This window comes from Suncus etruscus, chromosome 11, assembly GCF_024139225.1.
Source record: "Suncus etruscus isolate mSunEtr1 chromosome 11, mSunEtr1.pri.cur, whole genome shotgun sequence".
NCBI lineage: Eukaryota > Metazoa > Chordata > Mammalia > Eulipotyphla > Soricidae > Suncus > Suncus etruscus.
The window spans coordinates 8,383,831-8,403,794 of record NC_064858.1 but is presented as its reverse complement, the minus strand read 5'-3'; the positions used below and the strand labels follow the sequence as shown (position 1 = coordinate 8,403,794).

At 58.3% G+C, this 19,964-nt stretch overlaps 2 protein-coding genes across 2 annotated transcripts; one reads left to right on the top strand and one right to left on the bottom strand.

The window, feature by feature from the left end:
- The first annotated feature begins 2,693 nt into the window (after positions 1-2,693).
- HDDC3 (HD domain containing 3) lies at positions 2,694-4,281 on the top strand. Its single transcript, XM_049783301.1, has 4 exons — positions 2,694-2,805; positions 2,946-3,001; positions 3,093-3,333; positions 4,072-4,281. Exons 1-4 carry the CDS (start codon positions 2,694-2,696, stop codon positions 4,200-4,202), a joined length of 540 nt encoding a protein of 179 aa, XP_049639258.1. The 3' UTR covers positions 4,203-4,281.
- A 980-nt stretch (positions 4,282-5,261) lies between these two features.
- On the bottom strand, positions 5,262-16,874 carry MAN2A2 (mannosidase alpha class 2A member 2). Its single transcript, XM_049783287.1, has 23 exons — positions 16,741-16,874; positions 15,410-15,550; positions 14,650-14,907; positions 14,237-14,381; positions 13,442-13,613; positions 13,056-13,183; positions 12,754-12,927; positions 12,332-12,518; positions 10,246-10,423; positions 9,960-10,162; positions 9,662-9,844; positions 9,445-9,559; positions 9,286-9,353; positions 9,024-9,189; positions 8,705-8,941; positions 8,449-8,571; positions 8,177-8,291; positions 7,896-8,029; positions 7,648-7,789; positions 7,016-7,155; positions 6,725-6,919; positions 6,348-6,458; positions 5,262-5,951 (listed from the first exon to the last, which is right to left on the bottom strand). The coding sequence occupies exons 2-23, from the start codon at positions 15,539-15,541 to the stop codon at positions 5,799-5,801; spliced, it is 3,459 nt and encodes a 1,152-aa protein (XP_049639244.1). The 5' UTR covers positions 15,542-15,550; positions 16,741-16,874; the 3' UTR covers positions 5,262-5,798.
- Between the last annotated feature and the right edge of the window lie 3,090 nt (positions 16,875-19,964).

Below are 19,964 nucleotides of genomic sequence, written 5' to 3'. Positions count from 1 at the left end.
AAATCACAAAAATAATCTCAGGAAGACTAAAAGGACACTTGGGTGACGCCCTGGACCCCCAATAAAAACAAATTTAAATTAAAAAAAAAAAGGCAAAGAAAAACCCACAGGCCCCTGTGAAGATAATCTCCAGGCTGCCAGCCTCCCTCCGTGGCCACCCTCCATCCCCAGTCCGCACAGTGCTGTTACCAGCTTTCACACACCCCTTCCCTCTCCAAGACTTGGACCCCTTGCAGCAACTGTTTGCAACTCTGGAATTTCATTCACTGGCTGCCCATACCACCAGCCTGCAGGTTCCAAGAACTCAGACTTGGGAATCTGGAGGCTGGACCCAGCACTGGATTCTGGGCCCAGGGCTCACCGGAAGATGGGTGGGGATGGCAGGGAGGACAGGTTGACCTGATACAGCGCCTCAAATTCTGCGAGGGTGCAGCAGGAGCCCCCCAAAGCCTGCATGTGGCAGCAGTAGGCCTGCTCAGGACTGTCCGAGAGCCGTGGGCAGAAGAAGCCAGGGTAGTGGCGGCCGTCGGCAGTTCGGCTGGTCTCGCACAAGTGGGGGTGGTGGGCCAGAGCTGTGGAGAGGGGCAAGGGGGCTGCAGAGCTCTGGAGTTGGGGGGGACTACCCTCACCTGCCCAAAGTCAACATAGGCCTCCCTCTGCCCAGGGGACTATGTCATACCTGAGAGATCAGTGGGTTGGACCAGGATCCCCCAGCTGAGGAGCAGCAGGCCGGCCAGCAAAGGGCAGCATCTCCTTTGGGAACCCATGAACCCACCTCTGGTCACGCTGCTGCTCCTGGAACCCCAACATCTCTCTCAGCCTAAGCCATGGCTGTAGACAGTGAAGAAAAGAAAGACAGGAGCCCTGGATCCCCTGTGACTCCCCAAACACGAACCTGGGCTTCTGTCTCAGGCTCAGGAGGGGATCAGGGAGCTTGGCCAGTCAGAATGTGACCACTTTGGCCCTCTCGGTTCCCTCTGAGAGGTTGGTGGTTTCTGGAACCTGCAGGGACACAACTCAGAAGGAGCAGACAGTTCTAGACGAATCCAGCTTTGCATTGAGGGCTCCCCAGGCAGCCTTGGGGCTCAGCCTGCCCCATTTCATCCCTCGAGACCTCCCCATTGCGGTCTACACCTTGGCAACCGCCTGTCTAGAGGGAAACCCAGGGCCATCCTCATGTTCCCCCGGGAGTCCCCATGTGCCTGACACCCCCAGTCTCAGGGGGACTGCCCGCTTGGGGTCAGGCCTCGTGCCCTGTAGCTTCCCTACGCTGCGATGGGATTGCTCTGGTAGTTGGGGATCGGCAGCCAGCAGTGATCAGCCCTTAGTCCAACAACATGGAATTCCTGGGACTGTCCTGACAACATCCATTTCCCCGGGGGGCCCCTGTCTGGAGCCTGGGGCCTGAAAACAGCAGCTGGCCCTGGCTGAAATGTACTTTGTGTGTCTGCATCTGAGCACCAGAAGACAGTTCAGGCTGGGCTGTCCTGCCTTTCCTTCCAGGAACCTGAGCCTTGAGAACCTTGAGACAACTCCAGCCCACCAGGCCCCATTCCCAGAAGTGTAAATAGAGGCCTTTGAATTAGTCCTCATCTGTTTCTCAATTGTTTTTGTTTGTTTGTTTGTTTTTGGGCCACACCCGGTGATGATCAGGGGTTACTCCTGGTTATGTGCTCAGAAATCACCCCTGGCTTGGGGGACCATATGGGATGCCAGGGGATTGAATTGTGGTCCGTCCCAGGTTAGCGCATGTAAGGCAAACGCCCTACCAACTGTGCCACCGCTCCGGCCCCCTCAATTGGTTTGGTTTTCTTTGAATTAGTCCTCATATGTATCTCAATTGGTTTGCATTGGTCTTGTTTCCCCATTGCTTTTTCATCTGGCTTTTTCTTCCACTTGGGGGAGTAGGGCTTTGTTTTTGATCTCAATAAATTCGAGTCAGGAGGCTTTAGCTGGGAGCTACCATCTAGGCTTGTGGTTCCACAATGGTGGAGCGACTGGCTTGGGGCTGAACAGCTTGCAGTGTGAGTTTCTTGCCTACTAAAACCTTTAGGGCCAGAGAGATAGCATGGAGGTAAGGCGTTTGCTTTTCATACAGAAGGTCATTGGTTCAAATCCCGGCATCCCATATGGTCCCCAGAGCCTGCCAGGAGCGATTTCTGAGCGTAGAGCCAGGAGTAACCCCTGAGCACTGCCGGGTGTGACCCCCCCCCCAAAAAAAAAACAAAAAACCTTCACATCTGTGTGGCTTATTTATTGCGGGGGGAATTGCTACTGGACCAGCGTCTCTTGTCTTACTCGGACTGGGGACATGGGATTCCTTCTTCCCCCTGAGGATTGTGGAACGCTCAACCTGTTGCTATTCAACACAGAAGGATCCACAGCCGAAATCTTAGAATTCTGCAGGATTCCTTGGGTCCTGGAAAAGTCTGTGCCAGGAGGGAGAATTGCTTTTCCACGGGCATCTACCCCGGTACCTCCAAGCCCTGAACTCAGTGCAGTGCAATTTGAGGGCTGAGTCCTGCAGGGGCCCGGCTTGTTGGTTTGTTTCTGCGAGTTCACCGGGCTGGATCCTTGGACCCTGGACCTTTGGACCTGCCCGCAGTTCTCCCCCAGGCCTCCGTAGCACCAGGCGGCGCTGCGCCTTCTCGTCTCCGGCTTGCCAACGTCTCCTGCCCGGCCAGGCCGGCGTGATGGCCTCGGAAGCTGCGCTGCTGCTGGAGGCGGTGGACTTCGCGGCTCGCAAGCACCGTTGGCAGAGACGGAAAGACCCCGAGGAGACCCCCTACATCAACCACCCGATCGGTGGGCACGATGCGCCGGGAGCTAGGGTTCTGGGGTGCTGGGGATGGGGGGGCGTGCCTGGTCCAGTGCCAGGGACTGTCCAGGCTTGGCTTGAAGTCTCCTTGGCCCCCTGCGCCCTGATCGCCCGCTGTGCCCCGCAGGGGTGGCCCGGATCCTGACCCACGAGGCGGGTGTCACCGACATCACGGTGCTCCAGGTAACTGTGGCCCAGGGGGCGGACCCGGATCCCTCCCCGCCCAGGCCGGTGTACCCCGCGGCTGAGTGGGGGGCCCCTCGTCCCCACCCAGGCAGCCCTGCTCCATGACACCGTGGAAGACACGGACACCACCTTGGACGAGCTGGAGCGACACTTCGGGGCGCAGGTGCGGGGCCTGGTGGAGGAGGTGACAGACGACAAGGAGCTGCCCAAGCTGGAGCGCAAGCGGCTGCAGGTGGAGCGGGCGGCCTGCAGCAGCCCCGGGGCCAAGCTGGTGAAGCTGGCAGACAAGCTGTACAACCTGCGAGACTTGAACCGTTGCACCCCGAAGGGTACTTACTGTCCCACGTCCCTGAGTCAGGGCCCAGGAAGGGGCTTTCCTGGAACCGTCGCTCTGTCTGGGCACTACTTAGGCTGGCACCAAGTTGGCCCTAGTTCTGTCCCTGGCATCCCCTGGTGAGCACAGAGCCGGGAGCAAGCCCCAAGCACCACTGCCTGTGGCCCAAGGAAAACAGAAGTGCCCGTGTTCTGGCAGAGAGGGAGAATACAGGGGAAGGGCAACCCAGGTTCCGTTCCTTGAGGGACATAGGTTTCCTCAAGCCCCACCAGGAATGATCCCTGAGGACAGAGCCAGGAGGAAAGCCTGAGCATCTGCCAGTGTGGTTCAAAATCAAAAAAAAAAAAAAAAAAAAAGAGGGACCGGAGAGATAGCATAGTGGTAGGGTGTTTGCTTTGCAAGCAGCCGACCCAGGACCAATGGTGGTTTGAATCCTGACATCCATATGGTTCCCCCCCTCCCATGCCTGATAGGAGCCATTTCTGGGTAAACCCTAAGCACTGCTGGGTGTGGCCCAAAAAACAAGAAGAAAAAAATCCAAAAAAACCCCCAAAACAACCAAACCTAAAACATGTGTTCTTGGTACTGCCAAGCCTCAGCCTGCTAGGCTTGTAGGACCCAGGGAAGGGAAGTCTCGGGCATCAGAAATGCCCTTGTACCCCAGCCCATCAGACAGATGGGGCCCAAACCCAGAGTGGCTGCCATGCGTGACACGTTTCTGTGATTCTTGCAGGATGGTCCGAAGAGCGGGTGCAGGAATACTTTGAGTGGGCAGCACAGGTGGTCCGGGGGCTGCAGGGGACCAACCGGCAGCTGGAAGAGGCACTCAAGCAGCTGTTTGCAGATCGGGGCCTGAGCCTGTGAGCTGGGCTGGAGGCCCTGGATGGCCTTTCTCACCTTCAGCCCCCGGTAGCCACAGGGTTTCCAGACCAGACACTTGCCCTTTCTTATCCTAAAGGTCACTCCGGCTGACTGCAACTGCGGCACAAGCCCCTCAGTGACTACTGCTCTTCTGAGGGGACAGGGGGTGTCTTTGCCACTCGGTGTCTGGAGCAGCCGTCTTAGGTTGGGCAATAAAGCATTTGCTGCTGCTTGTCCTGCCTCCAGAGTGGGGAGCCAGTGAGCCCTGGGGATGGCAGCTTCCAATTGGGGTGTACCAGTAGAGGGCCTCATCCCTCCAGATACTGGTGTCTTATGTGCTTGTGCTGCAGGGAACCTGCCACGCGGGTGCTCGAAACCTGTGGAAGGCCGCAGGAAGGCGAGAAAGCGAGGACAGGGTTGTCCAGCCTGAGCAGAGACACACTAACAAGTTCTGGTACCCTCTTAGGAATACCAGGCTATGGTACCCTTGTTTCTGGGGCAGCTGTGAGGGATGTTCCTTCTTCCACCAGCCAAGAGCCAGCTGCACAGAAGGCAGTGGCCAAGGTGGCCACCAGCACTGAGCCCCCTGGGCAGTCCACATCAGCTTGCACAGCGCTGTCCAACTCCCCCACATGTGCACACACACTCACACACACCCACACATGTCTGCACGCTACGGAGCAAAGGCCAACAGGAGCCAACAGGAGCCTGGCAGACCCAGAAATCAGTGTTTATGGGTTGTGGGAAGCAGCAGACTGACAAACACGGCAGGTGTCATTTGGGTCAAGTCAGGCCTGGAGCTGGATCTCCAATATTAGGGGCCGACTGGGGGTTCCACGCCAGGACATACTGTAATGACTCCAGCTGCTGGGCCATAGGCAAGCCCGGAACCACAGTTCTCCTTTGTGAAAATCAGGGCGCATGGAAAACCTGAATCAGGCATTTTCACAAGAGATCTAACCGCCACTGAGTGAATTCCTCATCTAAGGAAATGATCAGGTGTTTTCTCGGGTGCTCTGGTCCAGGGGAGGTGCTAGGTGTCATCCCCTCTTGCGTCTCCAGGCTCCCCAGGCTGCCAGGGACCTGAGAGCCTTTCCACACTGCCACGCACTGGGGCTTCCATGGCAGGGAGAAAAAAATGTGCCACCCTAGCACCCCTGGGCCAGAAAGGACTTGGGTACAGTGGGACTGAGTCCAGGAGCCAGGGAGGGTCCCCCACCCTTACCACCAACCCCCAAGTCTGCACTCGGACCAAAAGGGGTTTCTGCTCCCTGCACAAGTTTTTTCACACCCACAGCTCCCTCCAGGCACAGCCGCAGAGCACAGTGGCCGTATCTCTGGTACAACCCTGGGCGGCAGCGCCTCCTGGTGACTCCTTTCCCTCTTGGCTCCTCCATTGCACTAGGGCCTGGGCCTCCTGACCCGAAATGGAGGCTTCCCAGGGCCCCCCACCTTATCTCTGCGCAGCTCGACATCCCAAGTGTGGGAGCTGCTCCCACCCGGAAGCAACAAGTGAGCGGGCGGGCCAGTCATCCCAGCTCTGAGAGGTAGATGAGACCCGGGCCCAGGTGTCTCCATGTTGGGGCTCCAATGGGCAGCCTAGCCCAGGCGCAGCCGGAACGTGGCCACCTCCATGGGCTCCAGGTAGATGTCCGTGCTGTTGGAGGGCGAGGCCAGTGGGTACAGCAAGGTCAGTGAGCTGGGCTGCAGGAAGGTCACGTCCAGGCCCTGGAAGAGGGTTCCCAGGGCCACCTGCAAGATGGGACGAAGGTGCAGGGGGTATGGATGTGTCTGCAGGTCTGGGAGCCGTTCAGAACCTGCCAGAAACTTTGCCCTGATTGCAACACCCACACCCATGTGTATTGGGCAGGAAGCCTAGTCTGTTCAGCTCCTATCAGGAGGCAGAGAAGCTTCCAGAAAGGCTCTGCATGGTGCCATTTTCTGATGGGCCTGGTCGAACCCCAACAGGACACAGGGTCTTTAATGGCCCTGTACCCCACATCTCCACCCCTTCTCTCTTCAGAGCCCCTGCCATGCCCCAGAGTACTAACTGGTATACAGTATACCAGAACCCCCAACCAATAGGGGTATGTCCCTCATCTTGCTTTGGCTGGTCCCAGAACCCCAAAGAACAGGGCGCCCCCTCACCTTGCCTTGGCTGGTGGTACAGTTGAAGCCCAAGTTCTTGGCCTCAAGGCCACAGTCAAAACCTTTCCGGTGTAAGATGAGAGCGGCTTCCCCTGAGGGCAAGGATTCCTCCTGGGGACAGATAGGATGGACGGCGGCATGAGACCTGCTGGTCACAAGTGTGGGCTATGCACCTGCGCACACACACACACACACACAGAGCCAGGCTGCCCTGGGCCTTCAGGGGTGAGTGTGGGCATAGCTAGACACACACACACATCAGGCTACCCCCCCACACACACACAGAGCCAGGCTACACACACACACACACAAACACATACACAGCCAGGCTAGTACCCTGGGCCTTCAGGGGTGGGTGAGGGCATAGCTGGGCTCACCTCGGCTGGCAGCGAACGCAGATTCAGGAGGTGGAAGTCGCAGGGCAGTGGGGACCCCAGCGGGTGGAAGGAGCGCAGGCTAGGCCCAGGGGTCTGGCCCAGGGCCACAGGCAGGGCCTGCACGGGTGCGCTGAGGTGCGCTGCTGTCAGATGGCTGAGGAGGGATGGGTAGCTGGTGGTCAGGGGCTCGGGCACCTGCAGGCCAAGAGGACAGTCAGAGCTCGGGGAGCTCATCTGGGTCCCTCCTTAGCACTTCGCTCGGCAGGACGACGCCCCACCTGCAGATCTCACCTGGTGGCTGGAGGTCACCTGGCGGCGCTCCCACAGGAGTCGGAAGTGATTACGGGTCTTCTTGTTGTCCTTGAGTCCTTGGCCAAGGCCCCGGTTGTCATCTTGCATCAGACGCCGGTCCAGAATCACCTCCAGCTGGCCTGGGTGGGTGGGTGGGAACAGTGAGCCCAGCCCGGGGAATGTCAGGGACAGAGCTCACGACAAAGTGCCAGGAGTGGTGCCTGGCAGACAGAAAGTTGTTGCTTTGTTTTGTTTTCAGGCTACAGCCAGTAGTGCTCAGGAGTGACCCTGTGGTGCTTGGGGGACTGCATGGTGTGTGTGAAGGTTGGGGTCGGGGTCAGCTTTTCTGCTCCATCCTCAGAGGTGCTACCCCGATGACCTTCCTCCTTCCCTCTGCTGGACTCAGGCTGACACTCAAGTCCTTGATCCCTTTCCTGGGCCACCCTGGAGGGTGTCTCCAGAACTTGAAGGGGTCCCTGGCATCTAAACTATTCTGTAGCATGTTTCCTCAGTTAAAAGCTGACAGTATTAAGACAGCAAGATGGTGTTTGCTTTGTTTTAGATGGTTTCTAATTGTCCCTCTCTGCTCTTTTTAGGGAGCCAGAGGGAAGCATTCATCGTCTCACACTCACCATCACTGAGGCTGGACACGCCAAGCGCCTGGGCTGTGTGTAGAGTGAGGCGGCTCTGGGCATCCTGGATGTAGGCCATGACGGGCATCGGGTAGAAGTTGGCCTGCAGAGGCAACTTCCGAAGACGGCGCCGGGGCTGCACCTGGGGGGACCAGGCTGGCACTCAGGGGTGCCCACATGGGAGAGGTGCCAACTTATCTCCCTCACCAGCCCCCCGAGGCCAATGCTGCGGGGACCCCCGGATGAACCTGAAAACCATTGAGGTCGGTGAAGAAGACGTCCTGGCTCTTGATGTCTGTGTGCACGCGCAAGGCCAGCTCCTTGTTCACGTAGTCCCGGATGTCCACCAGGCACGACACGTCCAGGGACAGCCCCTCCACCCCTGGGCATGGACAGAGACTCAATAGCCCGCTAAGGGGCCAGGGGCTGACAGAGACCATAAGCTAAGAGACCAACCACAGGCTAGGTGGGGTTGGAGCCAGGCCCACCCTCTGGCATTCAGGACACAGCCAAGCCAAGCCACACCCACCTGGCAGGTTATAGAGCCGGACCACCAGGTGGACGTGCTCATAGTGTGTGGCCACTTCGGAGAAGAACGGGCCCTCGGTGACCCGCAGCACGGGTAGCTCCTTGGGGACATAGGGCTGGGAAAGGGCCAAGATGGACCATCACCCACCATCTGAGGTAGCAACTGGCCCCGGGCCCAGTGCACGGCAGGTGCCAGTCCCCCAGTGATGGCTACAAGCTCGTGTCCCCCAGCCCGGCCCCCTCTTCCCCTTGGCTCCCCACAGAGACCCCTACCTGGGCCTCGCCATCAGGCAGGAAGAGGTAGGCCCCACTCTTGTCCTTGGATGTGCGGGTGCCGTACACCAGGAGCTCCATGCCCAGCCAGTGCTCCCGCTCCTCGTCTACCCTTCGGACACTCTGCCGAGAAACACAGCCCTGACCCCTGGCCCCACAGCAGCATGTCAGGCCTGCCCCAAGGACCGGCCTGACACCCCCCAGTGCCTCCCGCCTAGGATCCCCGCTGGGTCCGCTCTTAACCCCGCGCCCTTACCTTGGGCAACCCCGTGAGGCCTGAGAACCAGACCTGCATGTACTGGTTGCTGAGAGAGAAGTCACCAGCGCCGGCATCGAGGACACGCAGGGGGAAGGCCCCAGGCTTACTGACTGACAGCCGCCGACCGTGGAGGTAGACCCTCGTGGAGGAAGCCAGCGAGTGGGCCCCGGCCTGGCCCGCCTGCAGCTGCAGCACACTCAGGCCCAGAGCAGGCAGGCGGAGGGGCACAGACACCTACAGGGGCACCAGACGGGCTTCAGTGTCGAGTGGCTGTGACATGGCTGAGCAGCATTGGCAGAGAGACACAGCATCTCACCTGGTAGATGTCGGGGGCCGTGGTAGTGGCTGACTTCCAGTGGGCGCTGACCTGCACGGCCAGGGGTTGCCCATCCTCTGAGAAGACGCGCACGTGGGGTGTGTTGACCAGCAGGGACACCAAGCTGAGCCGCTCCTGGTCCAGTGGGTTGAACAGCACCACGTACCTGGTGGGAGGGACATATGGGCTAGTCCCTGGCTCTGCCAGTTCCCGTCCTCGCTGGCCAGCAAGAGAGACCCAGGGCGGAAGGGAGGGTGCTCACCGGGGCGCAGCATCCAGCTGGATCACAGTGAGCTCAGGCAGGGCATCGTGGCTGGCGCGGCTGTCATCCTGGACCCACAAGCAGGGGGACAGTGCTGGACTGGACTGGGCTGGGCATCCGCCCTATCCCGGCTGCCCCCAGCACCCCCACCCAGCTCACCATCTGCAGGAAGGGGGTGTCGGGGTCGAAGCGGTAGGTGGCCTTGTCTGCCAGTACCAGGAAATGAGCCGCATTGACGATAACTTGCTTCAGGCCCAGCAACGCACGAAGTAGCCTGGGCAGGAACAGGACAGTGGCAAGAATAACTTCTCCCCCTACACCCGAGCCTGCAGGCGTGTCCTGCACCCACCCAGCACTACCGCCGCTTGGGCTTCACCTGACCCCGTAGTCCACCACCACAGCCTCCTTGGCAGTGCCTGTGATGGCATCATGGTGCTGGAATAGCCCCAGGGCACGCCGTGCATCTGTGAGCAGCGCCAGGTTGGAGAGTGGGTACTGGCTGGCTAGCTGGCAGCGTCGGGCGTGCGCCACAGCCAGGCTGTAGAGGATCTCAGCACCGCTGTGGAGAGATGGCAGCACCCGTGTGCCCCTTCTGTGCTCTTGCCCCATAGCCCAGGTTTAAGGTTAAGGGGATGGGGTGGGGAGGACGATTGGGAAAGAGATGGGGAGCTCACCGCAGGTGAGCTTCCAGGACCCGGTCCAGGCTCTTGTAGAACGGTCGGGAGGTGAAGTAGCCAGTCCAGTAGTGGTCCTCCCGATCGGCGTAGGAGAAGAAGTCCCCGCTTAGCACAGGAAAGCTGGGAGGCCGGACGCCCGGCTCCACGCCCGTCTTCTTGTAGAGCGCGTCAAAGTACTCGGACAGGGTGCCGAACTGGGCCTGCGAGCACCCCAGTCCACAACATCAGCTGTGCCCCCATGGCTGGTCCCTGCCCACCTGCCTGTCCGCCTGTGGAACCCCACCTGCACGTGCAGCTCGGGCTTGCTGTTGAGGAAGTCGAAGAGCCGCTGGTAGTTGGAGAACTGAGCGTCCCACTCCTGGGGCTTGTCATAGCGGAAGTCGTCGCCCAGTGGGACCAGGAGCACGTTGGTGCGGAAGAGCCGTGACTTCTTACGGTATTGGTCCAGGAGCAGGGTGGCCCTGGGGGAGCCGCGGGAAGGTGCTGACACGGGGATGGGGGACACTGATGCCCACAGGTCCCAACCCCTCCTCCAGAACCTCCTCAATCTCTGTCTGGAGCTAAAGGGGAATCTTGTCTGCCGTAGGACTCAAGACTCTGGGCTCAGTTCTTTTCTTTTTTTGCAGGCTCAGGGGACCATATAGGATGCTGGGGATTGCACACAGGTCTGTCCTGGATCATCTGCATGCAAGGCAAATGCCCTACCGCTGTACTATCACTCTGACCCTGGACTTGGGTTCTGATCCCCCAGTTGCCCTGCGCTGAATGACCCAGAGCAGCTAAAACCTTCCTAGACCCCTGGGCCCGGAGAGATAGCACAACGGTGTTTGCCTTGCAAACAGCCGACCCAGGACCAAAGGTGGTTGGTTCGAATCCCGGTGTCCCATATGGTCCCCCATGCCTGCCAGGAGCTATTTCTGAGCAGACAGCCAGGAGTCACCCCTGAGCAACGCTGGGTGTGACCCAAAAACCAAAAAAAAAACAAAAAAACAAAAAAAAACAAAACAAAAAAAAACCTTCCTAGACCCCTCCTGAGCCCAGACTCTAGAGGAGTGGTCCTCAAACCATGGTCCACAGGCCAAATACCGTATTTGTTCCCATTTTGTTTCTTCACTTCAAAATAAGATATATGCAGTGTGCATAGAAATTTGTTCATAGTTTTTGTTTTTACTATAGTCCAGCCTCCAATGGTCTGAGGGACAGTGAACTGGCCCCCTGTTTAAAAAGTTTGAGGACCGCTGCTCTAGAGTGTGAGAAGAACATCTGGGCTGGTAACATGCGTCCAAACGAACTATATCCGGACATATAGCAAGGACCATCTGCATCAAGCTCCTACCTCCTTTCTTCCCATCTGAACTCGGGTAAAGGGGCTAAAGAGATAATGCAGTGGGTAGAGCGCTCGCCTCGCCTGTGGCCAAGTCTGGGTTCCATAAGGTTCCTGGTGCCACCAGGAGTGATTCCAAGCATCGAGCCAGGAGCAAGCTCCAAGCACTGCTGGGTGTGGCCCCCAAAACATATTAATGAATAATGCAAAGCATGCAGGGAGACAGCCCCGGAGCACATTTCCAACCTCTTCTAATCCACCTGGCATGTGCATGAAACCCCAGGCCAGTGGCGCTCAATGGGGGGGGCGGTATGTGAGCCCCAAGATATTCCAAGGGAGCTACAGGGGGGCCATATCACAAGACTTGGGAGCCAAGCGCAGGCCAGGGAGAAGGTAAGGAGGTGGGACGTGGCTCCACTGAGCTCAAGCCCCAGAAACAAAGACACTTTCTCTCCAAGTACACCGGTTAGGTTTCACCCCCTCAGACAACCCCAATCAATTCGAGCACTGCAAGTGAAAACCAGTTTGGCTCCTTCCATTCCTGAGGCCAGTCCAACTCCTACACAATCACTGTCACTGTTTCCATCACTCTTTTCTACCTTTGTGTTTGTTTTTTTTTTGGTTTTTGGGCCACACCCGGCAGTGTCAAGGGTTACTCCTGGCTGTCTGCTCAGAAATAGCTCCTGGCAGGCACGGGGGACCATATGGGACACCAGGATTTGAACCAACCACCTTTGGTCCTGGATTGGCTGCTTGCAAGGCAAACGCCACTCTGCTATCTCTCCAGACCTTCTACCTTTGTGTTTTGATTTTGGGGCCACAACTGGCTGTGCAGGGATCATTCCGGATGGGGCTCAGATGCAGGGGATCAAGCCTGGGTCTGCTACATGCAAGACAAGTGCCTTAACCCCTGCCCTATCTCTCTGGCCCCGCCCTTCTGGCTGCATGAGCACCGGGTGGCCTCCCCTTCCAGCACTGGGCTGGGCCGCGCCCATCTCTGGTAGCAGGGCCCAGGCCAAGCTCCAGAGGCAGCAGCGGCACGTACCTCTCGGCCACATTGGCCTCCGTGATAGTCCGAGGCGGCACCTTCCAGGGACAGTTGATGCGGCCACCGGGCAAGCGTTTGAAGTCAAACTGACAGCAGATCTTGGGGTCGGGGCCACAGGTGTGGGGGATGTCGTAGCTGTAGAAAGGCATCATGTGGCAGAGGATATCCGTGCTGGCGTCCGAGTCTGTGGGGGCACACAGGCATGACTGGGGGACGGGTGTGAGACAAAGTTGTCTGGACAATGGGGGTGGCTGGGGGGAGGGGTGGCTGCAGAGACCCCAGGGCCCATGGAGAAAGGCTCACACAAGCTCAGACCCTCGGGACGGATGGCAGGGCCTAGAGGGGCCAGGGGCTGATGTGTCCCCCCACCCATGCAGATCGGGTGCAACTCTGGGCTCCTTGTCCTGGCCTGGCCTCACCCCACGTCTGCCTCCACATGAACTCCAGACTGTGGGTGGCAGAGAAATGCTTCTTGATGATGTAGTGAACTCTCTGGATAAGCATGCTGCTGATGTTGGCACGCCGCAGCAGGTAGGGCATGGTGGAGCTGTGCCCGAACGGGTCCACGGCCCAGCCCGAGCGCGGGGTGGCACCTAGGCAGGGCGTGAAAACCACCAGCCTTGAGGGCCACTCCCTGGGCCCTGCTCCCGCTGGGCCAGTTTGCCAGGCCCAGAGGGTGAAGGACCCCCCACTCCCCACCCCGTGCCCACCAAGCACCCACCAAGGTTCCGCTCCAGCCACTGGTGACCCTCGAGGAGCTGGTCAATGAGCGCGAAATAGTGCGAGTTGGCCTCGTCAGGCATCACCCAGCCGCCCGTTGCCATTTCCAGCTGCCCGTTCCCGACCAGCCTGCAGTGAAGACTCAGTGAATGGAGGCAAGTCCTGCCCGGCAGGCAGGGGATGATAATGCCCCGGGCTAAGCCCAGGCCTGCGAAAAAAGGACAGACCCCAGCCTCTGTCCAGGCTCCTGGGAATGTGCCTCACGCTTCCTCTCCACTTGCGCCGCTTTGGCCTCTCCTAACACTATTGGCTGGGTCCTCTCGTTCTAGGGCCCCTTGCTGCAGCTCTGATCTCTGCTGGGGCCCCACTCCTTCTGCATGCACTGACCTGCGCACGGCGTTCCTCTTCTGGGTGCTGATATTGTCCCACCACTTGGCGAAGAAGGAAACCTCGGCCCAGAGGAAGCGGCGCCGGGGGTCCTCCTGCAGCTTGGTCACCATGCTGTTGAGAATGTGCTGCGTATGCTCCGCGTAGTACTTGTCGAAGGTCTTGACCCAGCCTGCAGGGCCCACAGCAGCCTGTGGGACGGCCTGTCCCATCCACGCAACCCCCACCCCATCATGTCCCCTCCATGCTCATTTACCATCCCATCAGAAAGGGCATGGGGGGGGGGGGGCCGGAGAGATAGCATGGAGGCAAGGCATTTGCCTTTCATGCAGAAGGATGGCGGTTCAAATCCTGGCATCCCATATGGTCCCCTGTGCCTGCCAGGGGCGATTTCTGAGCACAGAGTCAGGAGTAACTCCTGAGCACTGCTGGGTGTGACCCCCCCAAAAAAAGGGGGGGCATGGGGGGGCAAAGAAACAGTACAATGGGGCAGGATGCTGCTTTCAACACTACTGACCCCGGTTTGATTCCTGCCACTGGATGTGGTTTACTAAGCAGAGCTGGAAGTGGGCCCCAAGCACAGAGTGAATCCTGAGCACAGAGCCTGGAGTGAGCTCTGAACACTATTGAGTAACTCCCCACACCCTCAAAACTAAACCCACTAAATGGGGCTGGATGACTCAGGGCTTAAGACGCTTGCCTGACAGCCAACCCCGTTTTGATCCCCAGCTCTACCTAGCCTTTAAGCACAGAGGTGGCGGCAGCCCTGAGCACAGCTGGCCAGGTTGGGCTCACCTGGGTCGTTGTGCGAATGGGGAACCACAAACACCTGCAGGTCCTCCGCGTCCCAGTCGTGCGGGCTGTAGGAGATGTCAAAGCCCTGCTTCCACACGCCACCATCCACGTTGTCAAAAGGCAGCTCCTCGGACACCGTCAGCATCTGCAGCGACAGGCAGGCAGGCAGGGGACACAAGTTCCTCATGAGGTGTGGAGCAGGGATCCTGACCAGCTGGACTCTTTTTATCATTTAAGATTTTCAGTTTTGGGACCACACCCAGAGGTGCTCGGGGGTTACTTCTGCTTCTGCGCTCAGGAATCACTCCTGGCTCAGGGGACCCTTTGGGATGTCAGGATTGAGCCCAGGTTGGCTCCGTGCAAGGCCAGTGTCCTCCCCGCTGTACTGTTGCCCTCCCCAGCTGGGCTCTCACCTGCAGCTCTGGCTTCTGGCCCTGGCCCCCCAGTGCGAACTGGCAGTCTTGCGGGGAGACGGAGAGGAAGCTGGGCCGTGGCTCAGGTGGCACCACCCAGGAGCCATTGGCCGTGTGGTAGGGCAGCAGTGCGGGCGAGCCCTCAGCGTGGGCCGTCAGCTCCAACACCGAGTCTTTGATATGGCTGATGATCTCGTGGTTCTCCTCCAGCAGCTGCTCCAGCTGTTCGATGCGGTTCTGTAGCACAGAAATTTGGCTCTGCCACGAGAACAAAAGGGGTCTGTGTCATCCATCATGGCTCCTGGTGGCCTGGAGAGTGGGCTGGGGGACCCTGCTGCCCAGGCTGATGATGTTGGGCCCTTCCAGATTCAAATAGAGCCTACAGGGAGCAGGCTGGGGTGGGACGGTAGATGCATGAACCACACGTGGCCTGCCACTAGGCCCAGTGGTGTGCCCTGAGGGGCATCCCTGAATGCCACTGTAAATCAGCCATGCCTTCCTGGACCGTGGCCAGGGCAGGGAGCTGTGCTGATGGCTGTTCTTCCTCCCAGCTTTTCTAGAAAGCTGCCCACAGGGAAGGGACGCTCCTGCCTGGGGCTGACCAAACCCAGCCATCTGAGGTGCCAAAGAGCCTAATGAGTCTATTGGTCTGAGTGTGTACATTATGTCTGTGTGTCTATATCTTTGCTGTGTCTACGTGTGTCTCTGCACATGTGTGTGTGTGTGTGTGTGTGTGTGTGTGGCACCAGGCCTGACTCACCCGGGGAAAGTTGCCTCCATTCTGGTGCCGAGATGGATCATGCTGAACACGGTCCAGCATAAGGTAGAGTGAGAAGACGGCCACGCAGAAGATCGCTGCCCCACACACAGTCACCTGCTTCTTTAGCTTCATGGCGTGTACCTGGTGGGAGGGACCAGGTCAGGCAGCAGTTCGGGGGTGGGGGGCAAACCCCACTAGTGGCTCTCCTGCCACTACACTATGGTGGCCCTGGGCTTTCGTGAAGGAGCATCTATTTGCCATGCTCGGGAGCTGTTGGCGGCCAGGTATGTGTGAGCACTGCTTTGAATAGACGCAGGCCTGGGGCTGGAGCAAGAGCACTTGCAAGTGTTTGATCTCCTGAACCCCACCAAGGAGTGACCCCTGAGTTAAGAGTCGGATCTAAGTCATGAACACCACCTGGTGTGGCCCCAAAACTAACAAAAACAAGCTGTGTATCATGGCTGGGAAGCATGAGATCTGACAGAACCGCAGCCCGTCTCAGCTCTGACCCCTGTTCCTCCAACCCACCTTGGGTTTGAGTTTGAAAGCAGCCCCAAGCTCAGGGAGGTTGAAAACTCAGCTGGCTGGGCATGGGCGTGCAGCCATTGCAGTCTGACCTAGGAGCACTTGCCTTGCACGTTGGCGTCTCCAGGTGGGACCCTTGGCACCGCAGAAGCACGCACACACACACACACAGAGACACACCCATACACACACTTAAACACGAGTCCAGGTCAGGTTATGTCTGACTTGCCAACAACAACACAAAGAGAGGGGAGGAGGAGGAGACCAAAAGATCAACCAACACACACGGGGTGGGAGAGATCGCATGGAGGCAGAGCATTTGCCTTGCATGCAGAAGGTCGGGGGTTCGAATCCCATAGGGCATCCCACAGGATCCCCCCACCCCCGAGCCTACCAGGAGGAACCCCTGAGCAAGCCGGGTGCGACCCCAAAACAAAACAGATCAACACACACAGAGGCACCCCATCGCCTGCTTCTGAACCAGCGTGCCCCAGGCTGACCCCACAAGGGCGACAACCGGCCCCTGGAGACGGGCCACGTGGGTCCCTTGGGGTGAAGCAGCTGTCAGTGCCCGTCACGGGCTCCGGGCGGCAAGCGGCGGGGCCCGGCCTGGTCCTGCGACCCTGCGATCCTGGGCCCTGGCTGTCCGTCCCCGGCCTCCCTGCAGGCAGGCCCGGGCGTCGGGGATTCTCTCCCCGGGGGGCCCCATCCCGGGAACGCGGCCGAGCTGTCACTTTCGGGGCCAGGCGTGGGCTCCGGGTGGGCCTCGTCCTGCGGCTGCGGCTCCGGCCCTGCCCACGCCTTACCCCGTCCGCGGCCCGGCTCCGCGCCGCTCGGGCCCGTCACATCCTCCGGGGCCCAGGCGCGTCGCCCCCGCAGCTCCGCGATGTCGCGGGGACCTCGGCGGGCGGGCGGGCGGGCGGGCGGGCAGCCCACCGGTGGCGCCGTTAGCCCCGCGCCGCGACGTCGCCTACAGCCGCCGGGACCCCAGCGTGAGGGCGGGGTCGACCCCGACGCCGGGCCACGCCCCTTCTGCAGGCAGCGGTCCAATTAGGCTCCTCCTAGCCTTGAGAAGCCCCGCCCAGGCGTTTGCCTCCACCAACCGTAAGGCCCAGCCTCGCAGCAGGGTCCCGCCTCCTCCTTAAGGCCACGCCCCTTCCTGTCGTCGGGTCCCGCCCCCGTCAGGCCCCGGTCCAGTCAGATTCCGCGCAGCCTCGAGGCCCCGCCCAGTCTTTTGCGTCCACCAACCGTGAGGCCCCGCCCGTAGCAGATCCCGCCTCCCCAGGCCCCGCCCAATTTCGGTCCAATCAGGTCCCGCTGAGCCTTGATGCCCCGCCCAGTCGGCTGTTCCCACCAATCTTTAGGCCCCGCCCCTCCGCCAGAGCCTCAGGCCCCGGACCTATCAGTGCTCACCTTCCGTCAGACCGGCACAGTCAGACCCGCCCACTCTTCTCCCTCCACCAACCGTAAGGTCCTACCCCACTTTAGGCCCCGCCCCATTAGGCTCCGCCCTGCCTCTAGATTCCGCCTCCTTCAGGCCCCGCCCCGACAGGCCCCAGCCCTATCAGATCTCATCTTCAGTCAGACCGGTCCAATCAGATCCCGCCCAGCATTGAGGCCACGCCCCTCCACTAAACCACGCCCCATACAGGCCCCGCCCTGCGCGGCAGGATCCAAGCCGGCTCCACAGTACGCAGATGCGGTGACGATGATGCCGCACGCACCAGCCACGCCAGGCGGGACGCGTGCCTTGCATATTGTGTTCTGTCCCTCTCGGGCACCGTAGGGCCCACAAATCCAAGAGCCCTGAATCCCTGAAGAATGCTCCTGCTCCTAGCCTCTTATTATAAGATCTATTATAATTATAATGCACACCAGCTGGTGTGCATGCGGTGGGTCCAGCACCCCAGCACCCCAGGGAGGTGTCTGTCTCTCTTCCTTCATCTTCTTAGAGAATTCCCTCAGAGCAAGCGCATGGTCACTCGGTGCAGGGTGCTGAGGCCTTCCCCAAAGCAAGTCTCCCACCAAAAAAGGTGCCACTGGCCGCAGATCACGCTCGCTGAGGTCCGCAGGGGTGCAAGAGAAAGGCGACTTTTCTGTCCACTGGGCAGGACAGTTGTAGGGCCCTGGCAAGGTCCTGGCAAGCCTATTTATGCCACCCGCAGACACTGCACAGCACTTCTGTCTGATCTGGGGCAGGGAATGTGGCTCCCAGGTGCGGAGAGAACAGAGTTTGAATGTGTGAGGCCCTACCTAGGTCTGCTCTTGGATTCCCCATGACCCAAAGAACTCCTAGGGTTCCCCCTGAGCCCTGCCAAGATGATCCCTGAGTGCAGGGCCAGGAGACAGCCCTGCGCATCGCAGGGTGTGGCCCAAAAACCAAAAGAGAAAATATAAGCACACAGAAGCCTTGTGTAATCACGGGGTGCATCATGTGAACTCCCAATCTGTTCTTTCCTCCTGTCTGTAGCGTAGATCTGTGTGTCTGACCCAAAACTGGGAATGGGGTGGAGAAGGGTTGGAGGAAGGCCAACACCTCCTTATCTGCTCAAAAGGAAGGGCTGAGGTGATGGATGGTACCTGGCATTCTGTTGTTCTCTAAGGCATTGGACCCGTGTCCACAAGAAAACTGTAGAAATCTTATTTGGATAATTTGAGATTTGATTCATTAAAATGCCATCTCCGTGTTTCCACTCCCGGCTCTGGGTTCATCACCAGATCCTTGTCTGGATGGATTTGCTAGCTGGGAAGCTTGTCATGAAGGTGTGAGACTTTCTCACCATCCTTCACCTCATTTTGTTTTACCTTGTGTTGTGGGACACTCACCCTCCTTCCTTATGAATTTTTCAGATTAGTAAATCAGAATCTAAAATTTTCATGACTGTTCTCTGAGGGCTGTGTGTGTGTGTGTGTGTGAAAAAGAGACGAGAGAGGAGAGAGAGAGAGAGAGAGAGAGAGAGAGAGAGAGAGAGAGAGAGAGAGAGAGAGAGAGAGAGAGAGAGAGAGAGAGAGAGAGAGAGGAGAGAGAGAGAGAGAGAGAGAGAGAGAGAGAGAGAGAGAGAGAGAGAGAGAGAGAGAGAGAGAGAGAGAGAGAGTCTTTTTGTTTCATTCTGTTTTGGGGGCCATAACCTAAGTGACGTTCCAGTCTTACTCTCAGGGAATCATTCCTGGTAGAGATCTGGTTCCTGGATGAGGTGCTAGGGATGGAACCCAGGCCAGCTGAGTGCAAGGCAAGTGCCTCACTGTGGGGGGAGGTCAAACCCCTTGTTGATGGTCTCCAAGTCTAAGAATGAGTCCCAGAAAGATAAATTGAATCCCATTCTTCCGTCCCCCCTTTTGGGGGAGACTTTGATAATAATATCCGGAGTAAATAATCAACGAATGCAAAAGATTAGGGGACCAAAGGTTCAGCAAAGAAAGTCTTTTGTCAGTTGCAGCCAGCTCCTAAAAGCAAACTGAACAAGCTGTCAGTTCTGGCAAAAGAGCTCCCTATGCCTCCCCAACAAGCTATTTATTTGTTTCCTTAATCACCCCCACCTGGAAGATCCAGGTGGGATGACAGGCAAAAACAATATTACAACAATTACAACAATTACTGTGTGTGTGAGATCCATCAGTGTTGATACATGTATTAATTTATTTGGAATTTGGGGGTTTGCATGTGGGTGCATGTGATGCTGGGATCAAAATGGGGCCAGTGAGATGCAAGACAGGCTCTTTAACTGTTCTACCATGCCACTCCCCTGCCCAAGTTTTTAATTGCTGAATAGATATTTGGGTCATTTCCAGATTGTGTGTGTGTTTGTGTGTTTCAGTTTTGGGGCCATACCCAGCGATGTTCTGGGGTTACTCCTGGCTCTGCATTCAGCAATTACTCCTGCTGGTGCTCATGGGACCCTATAGGATACAACCAGATTTGGTTGCTTGCAAGGCAAGCAATTTACCCACTATACTACCACGCCTGTCACTTTTTACTTTTATTTATTTATTTGTTTATTTATTTATTTATTTATTTATTTATTTGTATTTT

Coding starts and splice junctions, on each gene's coding strand:
- HDDC3 (XM_049783301.1), top strand. CDS start 2,694: ATGGCCTCGGAAGCTGCGCTGCTGCTGGAGGCGGTGGACTTCGCGGCT. Junction 3,002..3,092: donor CCGACATCACGGTGCTCCAG/GTAACTGTGGCC, acceptor GTCCCCACCCAG/GCAGCCCTGCTCCATGACAC. Junction 3,334..4,071: donor GAACCGTTGCACCCCGAAGG/GTACTTACTGTC, acceptor TGATTCTTGCAG/GATGGTCCGAAGAGCGGGTG.
- MAN2A2 (XM_049783287.1), bottom strand. CDS start 15,541: ATGAAGCTAAAGAAGCAGGTGACTGTGTGTGGGGCAGCGATCTTCTGC. Junction 13,184..13,441: donor AAGAGGAACGCCGTGCGCAG/GTCAGTGCATGC, acceptor TCTTCACTGCAG/GCTGGTCGGGAACGGGCAGC. Junction 9,845..9,959: donor GTCCTGGAAGCTCACCTGCG/GTGAGCTCCCCA, acceptor ATCTCTCCACAG/CGGTGCTGAGATCCTCTACA.